We start from the raw sequence: 10,293 nt of genomic DNA on the forward strand, positions 1-10,293 counted from the left end.
GAGCCATAATCCATTCTTAGGGTGTTTGGTAACAATTATATTAATCAGTTATTTTAATCATAATTTAAAAAACCAATTATTTTTATAAACAACTAAAACTTGTTTTTAGAAATTAAAATAATTGATTCCCAGTTTTATAAACAAAAACATGGGTTTTCTTTTTTTTTTCTTTTCGTTAAAAACAACTGAGAGACGGAGAGAGGGGAACGAGAGAAGCAAAAAAAATGGGGGAAGAAATACCTAGATCTGGTTTCTCTCCTGTCTGATTTCATCCATAGTTATATGTTCGTTCACTTTCAGTAGTACTCTCCCTGTTATCTGTTCATCTCCCATTTTTTTGATCTGGTTTCTCTCCTGACGATTAATCTCGATCTTCTCTCATTTCCTTGATTCATCTTCCTCAAAATCTGAAGAACTTCTTATCAAAAATCAAAATCAGGTATGTTTTCTTTAGTGGGTTATCAATTTTTTCTTTGTTAATTTAGTGTTTTGCTCTGATCTTGTTTGTGAAATTTTCCCACTAGTATTTACTAACATTTTCTTAAAAATTGGGTTCATTAGAATGTCGACTGAGACTGCCAAATGGTGTAATAGTTTGGAAAAAAGCCTATGTGAACTTTTGATAGTTCAAATACTTGGTGGTAAGAAGCCTAAATCATTTGTGAAAGAAGCTTGGATTGAAGTAAAAGATGAATTCAACAAGAAAAATGGAAAGAATTTTACTATGGATCAGATTAAGAATAGGTATAATTTGTTCAGGGTTAGACACAATGACATGAAGAAGCTCATGTCCCTTAGTGGCTTTGAATGGGATTCGGAAGATAAAAATATTATAGTTGACGACGAAGGAGTGTGGGATGCATATCTTGGGGTAAATTTAATTGACATCACCCTCTTTGTTGTTATTGTAGGTTGTATTTTGATTTGTGAATTATTGTGGGCAATAGTCAGTAGATAATTTGTACTGTTTTGACGTAGGAATACCCGGATAAAAAAAAGTATAAGACAAATGGTTGCCCTATCTATGAAGAGTTATGTACCATTTTTGGTGGTTCAACTGCAACTGGTTCTAATGCATATGCTTCGGCTCAGAGCGTAGATGATGATACTCCAGTTAAGTCCTCGAGGCAGGGGTCGTCCGTTGTTGGGGTGGAAGAAGTAAGTGAAAGCTCAACTGATAAAGATAATGAAAGAGGAAAGCGAAAAGCTCCAGCAACAATTGGTTATGGTCAAACTAAGCGAGCGACAAGTACTGCTGGTCTGAGTGAAGCTTTGTTTGCTATTGCTGATGCCACAAAAGCTAAACATGTTATTGATTTGGATAAGGACCCTTTTTCAATTCCAAATTGTACAAAGTATTTGCAATCTCTTGATGGCATGAGTGTTCGAAGTCTAATGGGGGCGTTAGAGAAGTTTCAAGATGCTGGATGGAGACAAGTTTTTATGTCACTAGATCCTAATAATCAGAAGGAATGGTTGAAGAGTCTCGGGTCTTAGAGTTTGTGAGAGGTTTTAGAGTACTAGGCTAATGTTTATGTCATTTGAACCTTTGTTATCGTTTCATTTTATGATTAGAACTGGATGTTTTTGTTTGTTTTGAGAATGTTAAAGACATGAATGCTATAAGTAACTAGTAGGTTTACTGATTAATAGTTAATAGATTTGGTTTTGTTATGAATTTGGTTTTGTTATGAATTTGGTTTTTAATTTGTCTTACTTGTTCTTACTTTACTAATGTAGCATACTTTTCTAATGTATCATATTTTACTGTGTCTCTCTCTCTTGTTCTTACTTGTTTTGTTTGTTTTTCAGGAAATGACCTACAGATAATAAGCATTTAAACAACAGCATTGATTAGAGTTTTTGACGGGTCGTTGCAGGTTGTCATATTCCGAATTCAGTTAAATGGCCAAAGAAGTTACCAGCCAGGTTATCAATTAGTTTTTGAATCTGGGTATGGACTCCGAAGAAGAGCTTGAAGAACGCACCTTATTACTTGTGGTTGCAGCAGTTATCGAAAACGTTAAGGGTCGCATATGTAAGGAACCTTGTAGAACTTCTATACTTACGGTACATCAACACATGCAAGAGATTTTGCACGGACATCCCCGGAGATGTTATGAGCAGTATCGCATGGAGAAGTTTGTTTTCTTAAGGTTGACTCACATTTTAAGAGAAATAAAACTTTTACGTGACGGTCGATGGGTCACCATAGAAGAGCAGTTGGCGATTTTCCTTCTCATGATTGGACATAATGAAGATAATAGAATGTTACAAGAAAGATTTCAACATTCCGGTGAAACTATAAGTAGATACTTCAATGAAGTATTGAGAGCCATCATGGAACTTTCCAAGGAACTTATAAAACCTCCTTCTTTCTCTGAGACTCCAGCTGAAATACTCAACAACTCTAAATATTTCCCATGGTTCAAGGTACGTCAGATGATATCTCTTATAGCTTTGTCTTTTTTTTTTCTTCCCATTTTTAACTTATATCCATAAATATTTTATAGGATTGTATTGGCGCTATAGACGGAACACATATTAAAGTGATTGTACCACTAGCCCAACAAACACCTTACTTCGATAGGAAAGGAAATATATCACAAAACGTGATGGCAGTATATTCGTTTGATTTGAAATTCACATATATCTACGCTGGATGGGAAGGATCGGCAAATGATTCAAGAATTTTATGGGAAGCTTTGAGTAATAGAAGTTTGATGTTTCCTCATGCCCCTGAAGGTTAGTTAATTTTGTTATACATTTTTCTTCATATTCTTTTTGTTATTCAGTTAATTTTGTAAAACACTGATACATATTTGGGGCAGTTTTCTTTATCTCAAGCAACACATATAGGTTTACCATAACACTTCTTGCAAGGCTTTGTTTATCTATCTTTTCTTTCTTCATATTCTTTTTGTTAGGATCCTTGGTTGTTTATTGTAACCTTGCGGCGGTTTTTTCTGGGTGCTAATGCCTTAGGAGAGTATTTAGGTCATATCCTTCATCTAAAAGTATGTCAGTAGATTTACGGTTTCAGTAGCAGAACTTGTAGTTTACAATCATAAAGCAAGTGCTTGTGCAGTCCCAACAGCAACCTGAAATCTTTAAGACTAGTTAAGCTGTCCTCTTCCACTACTGGTGCTGGTATAGACCATGTCTTCTTTCTGACCAGAATGCGTTTCTTTCTTGTGAATTCCCTCTACTTGTATTGTGACTAACGATGTTATTGTTACTGAATATTCTCCGACATTGTTTACATTTTTAGGAAAGTATTATGTTGTTGATGCTGGATATCCAAACATGCCTGGTTTTCTTGCTCCATATCGGGGAGTTCGTTATCACTTACATGACCGTAGAAGAGGAAGCAATGGAAGGTTCACTGCAAATGAGTTGTTTAATTTTGGGCATTCTTCATTAAGGAATGCAATCGAGCGAAGCTTTGGAGTTCTTAAATCTCGCTTTCCAATTTTGAGAGATCCTGCCTCATTTCCATACAACACCCAGGTACAAATATTAATAGCAACATGTGAAATTCATAATTTCATTAGGACGGAATCCAAGTCTGATGAACTGTTTGCATATTATGCAAATGAAGAAAATGTCATAGATGTTGATACATCCCCGCCTGATGAACCGGCGTTTAGTGGTATGTACGCACATCAACAAAGAAGAAGTGAAATGAATCACGTGAGATATGAAATTGCCGATGTCATGTATAGGTTTCGATATCGAAACTAGCTAAGATCAAATTGCTAGTGTATTGAAGATCTATGATTAAATTTGTGTGTTGTGGTTTATAAAAAAACACTAAAATGATAATGATAAACAGGTGTACCAAACAACTTCTCATTTTAATCATTTTTCATTTTTTGATAATTAATTATTCCAAAAAGTTGTTTGTTAAAATTTATTTCAAAAATGATTATGATATACTCATTTTTCAGTTTATGATTATCTATAATCATAAATAGATAATCATAATGGTTACCAAACAGGGCCTTTGTGATTCTCTTTCAATGTTTTACCTTCTAGCTACATTTTTCATGTTCTATGCCATGTATAGTCCATAGTTAGATTAGTAGAAGGACTCGTTGAACCTTAGCAATAATCGATTTTTGAATATCTTTTGACTATTTATGCCATGTATACTTAGTGCTTTGGAATTCTACTTTAAGGTGAGAACAAACTACCGTAACGATAATTCTTGTCGATGATTCTTAATGAAATATCTTCCGCCTACTAATAGCTAGGTTTGCTAATTTACATGAGTTAATTTGAAACCTTTGTGATTGAATACAAATAACTTACCTACAATGGATTCCCGGATCCTTAACACCTTCACATCTTTGGTTACGTTTTATTATTTTGCTATAATTCCATAATTGTCTGAAAATATTGAATTTGATCTGTTGTTCTTGGTATTAGTTAGTAGTAGTATTTTCACACTCCTCGTGGGAATGACCTGTACTTGCCATTGTTCTACTAGTTAGACAATGTGCACTTGCAGTATATTTATTGTAGGTTTCCGAACCTACCAAGTTTTTGGCGTTGCTGCCGGGGAGTGGTTGCATAATACTCTCTGATTGATATCAATTTTTATATATAACTTATTTTATTTTTTTGTACATCATTTATTTTTGTTCTTCTTTTAGATTTTTTTTTAGTTCCTTTTTACGCCGTTTTTTTTTCCAGGTACAATTGAAACAAGTAGCGGGCGGAAAGAAAGTAAGTATGCACTCGCAAAGCTTTTGTAAGAACAACTTGGAAGATCCACTAGAGGTTTTCTTAGCTCATTTTGGGTATGATTTTGATGATGATAATGTTATTTGTGAAGTCAATGCCTTATTAGACTCCACACCACTGCTAGACACTAATAAATGGAAGCCCATAGTAGAACCTCTAGTTCTGTCTGAGTCTTGACTACTTTCATCAGTCGAGAAAGCTCTGACCTTGACCCTTAAGCCATTGTCTGACCTATCAAGCTTTGATTTTTCTCATCTTGGTGATATTAGTAATGAAACTGTTGTAGATGATAGCGTGTCTATGAGTCATCAAATTATTGATCCATTGAGTCCTTGTTCAGCGAGTAAAGTTGAACTAATATCAGCTGTTGAAGTTGTTTCGGCTGATTTAGAACCTGATTTAGGGCGTGCACCTCAACAAGAAGCTATTGAACAATTTATACCTCTTCATTTACATATCCCGACAATGCATGGATTGATTATTAAGGATTGTTTTGTATGGGGAATGAATTCACATATGTCTTTGGATGATTATAGTGATTGCAGGTGCATATTTTCAGCTGACCGGATTAGTTGGGTTGATCCCCAACTCTTCAGACTCTATATATATGATCGGCAGCTTACTTTGGAGTACCAATCTCATCTTGTTTGATTACGTGCTACTGAAAGCAGGGAAACAAATACCTTTCGCTTCATGGGAGTCAACCTATCAGATTTGTTCCCTTCACTCTATATCTTTTATTTTTATTTGTTTAGTTTTTGCATATTTTATTTTAGAATTTCCCACCTTAACTTTTACGTTGTATGACTCAATTATATTGAGGACAATGTAATGTTTAAGTGTGGGGGAGTGGCATTTTCGTTTCGAGTTAAAAAAAAATTGATGATCAGCTGTTGAGCGGGTCTATATAAAAAAAAAGATTGCATATTATGACCAGCTGTTGAGCGGGTCTAATTTTTTTTTTATTATGACCAGCTGTTGAGCGGGTCTATTGTAGGGTTCTTATGACCAGCTATTGAGCGGGTCTGTTTTTTATTTTATTCTATTCACCAGTTGTTGAGCGGGTCTAAAAAAAGGGAAAAAATTTATCATGATCAGCTGTTGAGCGTGTCTGTTCTTTGTTTTTTTTATTCATTTATGACCAGCTGTTGAGCGGGGTAAAAAAAAGGGAAAAAATCATCATGACCAGCTGTTGAGCGGGTATATTCTTTGTTTTGCTCGAGGACTAGCAAAATATAAGTGTGGGGTGTTGATAAGCACATAAATGCTGCATTTTATACCCATATTTATATTAGCTAGAACTCGAGAATTTGGCTAACAATATCATTTTAGTGCTTTTACAGAAAGTACAAATAATTCTGATCATCCGGAGCGTAAACAAGATAAATGGCGTTTGTGACGAAAATAACAAAACATGTCTGGCCTGGTATTTCATATATCAGCATCATGGAAATCATTATACAGCCAGAGGCCCTGAGATATGATTCAAGGGAGCAAAGGGTTATTCTTGTTTGCCAGGCACGTGAGTCCTATTAGTGGGACGTGGTCAAATCTCTACCACACTTCTCAGTGGCATCAATCACATGAGAATAGTATTTTCTCTTCTATATCAAAACAAGAGAAATTCTCAAGCTGCTGTCCGTTATTTAGTGTTCTTGGTCTGTGATGAAATGAGATTCATGGTGCGAATCGATGGAAGTATGAGCTGTTGTTGAATTAAAGGTTTGATGGCTTACATGAATGAAAGGGATTTCAGGAGTTTCTGATTATGGATCGAAATTGGTGGTGATTGAGCTATTGCTGCTTGATTGCAGTCGACATAATCTTTGATGTGAATGGCGTTGCTGCTGTATAAACATCGGTTCCAGGGTATTATAGTTGCTGCTGCTGCCGTCAATAGGGGTGATGAATGGAGAGGATAATGAATTTGTTTTGAGTTGGAATCGAACAAGGAAGGATGGGTACAAGCCATGAAAGATGGGTTGATGTGGATTTCGAAAATCAACAAGAGAATATCAATTTTAAAGCTTGCAGAACAGCCACGAGATGGTGACTTTGCTGCTGTTTTGTGGTGTTGAACGGCCAAGACTTGTAACTTCGAAAACCGGTGTATGTGAATAGCAACCTACAATAAATAATAAAAGCCATAAACAAATGTAAAATTAATAGCTAATCAAAAGAGAAAATGAAATCTCAAACCCCAAACGGCTGTGTAGCCGCGCATGTTCAAAAGAATCCCCGCCCGCCCGACCTCCTCCGTCTGTTCTTCTCTCATTCCAATATATTCAAGTTGTGGGAATACTCATTAAGACCTAGCAAATAATTTGCTCGAGGCCCGCTTCAATCACCAAAATCCATTTCCGAATTCAGGCCCAAATCCACACTTTGAAAACTCGCCTCCACACAGCAACTCTAATCTTCTGTCCGTCCTGGCCACTACCGAATGCCAGTTCTCTCCCCCTCGGCTACACCACCAGCCGATAAGATTCACATGCACTTCTTTGCTTCAATGACCACTGCTGCCATAATAAATTCAGAACCCATTACCACCAGTACTTCCTGTAATCAGAACTACAATTCCATCGTCCCCTGCAAACAATCCAGACACCAATTTCGGGAGTCCCACAGTTCCGTAGTTGCAACCATTAACATCATCTCCAAGAACGGATTCGAATTCACCACACAGACTCCAAATAAACTTGAGCACACAGCTGCCGTTACAAAGTTGCTTACTCCATCGACTGCATTGCTCAACCATAGCTTGGACACAACAACAACTCAGTGACCATCTCAGTTTCGTCAATTGGCATAATCTTCCAAAATCAGAACCAGTCGAGCCTCAACTCCTCATGAGAATTCAGCTAAAACCTCCATCATCTTCTTTGCTTTCATCTGGCTTCATAAACTCGTCTTCGCAGTCACAACCAATAGCAGTTTACTGCACTCCATTCAAATCAGCCAACACCAGTCCCTTTGTTCGCTGCCAATTCTCAATTGAATCCAATCCAGTCAACACACAAAACCCATCTCTATGAACCAAATCTGATATTCTTTCAGGCCTTTCTATGAATACTAGAAGTGCAGCTTCAGTGTGTCCTCCGGTGTACTTCAACTGGTTTTATGAGGTCCCTCCTATAGCTCATTCGACCTGCAAAGTCGCAATTCATACACACTCCATATTCATTCACATACACCGGTTCTCAAAGTTACCAAGTCTTGGCCGTTCAACACCACAAAACAGCAGCAAAGTCACCGTCTCGTGGATGTTCTGCAAGCTTTAAAATTGATATTCTCTTGCTGATTTTCGAATTCCACATCAACCCATCTTTCATGGCTTGTACCCATCTTTCCTTGTTCGATTCCAACTCAAAAAAAATTCATTATCCTCTCCATTCATCACCCCAATTGACAGCAGCAGCAACAACTATAATACCCTGGAACCCATGTTTATTCTCCACCTCGAGCTCTCTATACAGCAGCAACGCCATTCACATCAAATATTATGTCGACTGCAGTCAAGCAGCAATAGCTCAATCACCACCAGCTTCGATCCATAATCAGAAACTCCTGAAATCCCTTTCATTCATGTAAGCCATCAAACCTTTAATTCAACAACAGCTCATACTTCCATCGATTCGCACCATGAATCTCATTTCATCACAGACCAAGAACACTAAATAACGGACATCAGCTTGAGAATTTCTCTTATTTTGATATAGAAGAGAAAATACTATTCTCATGTGATTGATGCCACTGAGAAGTGTGGTAGAGATTTGACCACGTCCCACTAATAGGACTCACGTGCCTGGTAAACAAAAATAACCCTTTGCTCCCTTGAATCACATCTCAGGGCCTCTGGCTGTATAATAATTTCCATGATGCTGATATATGAAATACCAGGCCAACCATGTTTTGTTATTTTCGTCACAAACGCCATTTATCTTGTTTACGCTCCGGATGATCAGAATTATTTGTACTTTCTGTAAAAGCACTAAAATGATATTGTTAGCCAAATTATCGAGTCCTAGCTAATATAAATATGGGTATAAAATGCAGCATTTACGTGCTTATCAGTGGTGGCCATCATATAATCCATCTACATCACTCAACAGAATAAGAAGGTAGGCTTTTAGTTCTATAACCAACAAAGTTGCTAAATTGTCATTATCCCAAAACATACAAGAAGAGTCCTGAAACAGTGGGTATCAGAATCATCATGTAGGTAGGTTCAAAATCATGACCACATATTTGGATTATGTAAATAGTTGTGAGTTTTTCCGATGTATACCAAACAGGTAAGTATACATGTACAATCTGCTCAATTATCAACTAAATTATCAACTAAATTATACATTGACAAAACAAAGTTAATTGTCAACATAACTAGTGTTGTAGTCATAACAAATTGAGCATCAAAATACATAAGTAAAAGGAAAATTTCAAGAGCAGATTGTAACAAATTGAGCATCAAAATACTATACCTGATAAGTAACCTTCCTGATACTGATAGCCTCATTCTGAAGTTGATATCACCAAAATCTTGATCAGTTACAAGGACCTGTGATGAAGTCACATCTATCCTTTGGCGGCCAACACCAACAACAACATCTCACTGATTTTTTTTGAAATATTGAAGCTTTTTACATTTAAAGACATGGGTTTTACCTAGAAATCTTGAACCTGCAAAAGCACAAAATCAGACACAAAATTAAATTTTTCACCTCAATCACTGCAAACACTAAATTGATTGTTCAAATAAGATGGTGGACTGATTTCAAGAGCAATATAAACAATGATGAAACAACAACCAGAGAAATCGCTTCTCCACCCCTTCAAACCAAGAAATTGAAGATCAAAACAAAGCCACAGACATCAAAACTAAAGTGGAAGGAGAAATTGTGTTGATTCTGAATGTGGGTTCAAGAATTAGATGAGAATTAATGATTAAATCCTCTAACCAACAACACAAACCCAGTATAGATTCAACCAAAAAAAAATCAAGTTTCATCACAGAAAATTCAACAAAATTGAGACAACTTACAGAGATCACAGCTGAACAGAGAAGGTAAAAAGAGGAATTGAAAGATCTCTTGTTTGATTCTCAGAATAAGAACTGACTTTTTTTTAGTTAGAATGGAAGTTAATACCGAGGAGAGAAAGAAAAAGAGGAAGGAAAAAGAGATGGACACGATGAATGAGGAGAAGCAACTTTTATCAGAAGTCGAAAGCCAAAAATATTGGCTCCCAAAAAAAGATCATTTTCGACTTTTATAAGTCGTTCCAAAATACGCTTCCCACCCTAACTTTCGACTTTTCGACTTTCAGAAGTCGAAAAGTAACTTATATATTCCTATCCAAACAGGCTATTAATATTAGTTAGTGGTAGTTTTAGCCTTCTTTAGTGTTTGTTTTAGTTTGTAGTAGTTATAGTTTGGGATTTAAAATTGTGGTACTGTTCTGCACCATCTCGGTGGCAGTCTGACATTCGTGTTGTTGTTAAAAATTCCATTGAGTCTATACTGGTAGTATTAGTAGGTTCTGTCT

General features: G+C 36.4%; 1 protein-coding gene and 1 long non-coding RNA gene across 2 annotated transcripts; one reads left to right on the forward strand and one right to left on the reverse strand.

Annotated features, from left to right (window-relative positions):
• Positions 1 to 562: 562 nt before the first annotated feature.
• LOC113359454 lies at positions 563 to 1,497 on the forward strand. The gene is made up of 2 exons (XM_026603081.1): positions 563 to 871; positions 979 to 1,497. Exons 1-2 carry the CDS (start codon positions 563 to 565, stop codon positions 1,495 to 1,497), a joined length of 828 nt encoding a protein of 275 aa, XP_026458866.1.
• A 4,520-nt stretch (positions 1,498 to 6,017) lies between these two features.
• LOC113356172 lies at positions 6,018 to 9,965 on the reverse strand. The gene is made up of 3 exons (XR_003362890.1): positions 9,791 to 9,965; positions 9,231 to 9,429; positions 6,018 to 8,729 (listed from the first exon to the last, which is right to left on the reverse strand). It is a non-coding gene; the product is annotated as an uncharacterized LOC113356172 (long non-coding RNA).
• Positions 9,966 to 10,293: the final 328 nt, after the last annotated feature.

The sequence above is a fragment of the Papaver somniferum genome, chromosome 3 (assembly GCF_003573695.1).
Source record: "Papaver somniferum cultivar HN1 chromosome 3, ASM357369v1, whole genome shotgun sequence".
Lineage (NCBI taxonomy): Eukaryota > Viridiplantae > Streptophyta > Magnoliopsida > Ranunculales > Papaveraceae > Papaver > Papaver somniferum.

Excerpts from the sequence above, each read along its gene's own strand:
- LOC113359454 (XM_026603081.1), top strand. The coding sequence starts at position 563 with ATGTCGACTGAGACTGCCAAATGGTGTAATAGTTTGGAAAAAAGCCTA. Across the intron at positions 872-978 it reads TGTGGGATGCATATCTTGGG|GAATACCCGGATAAAAAAAA; the intron begins GTAAATTTAATT and ends GTTTTGACGTAG.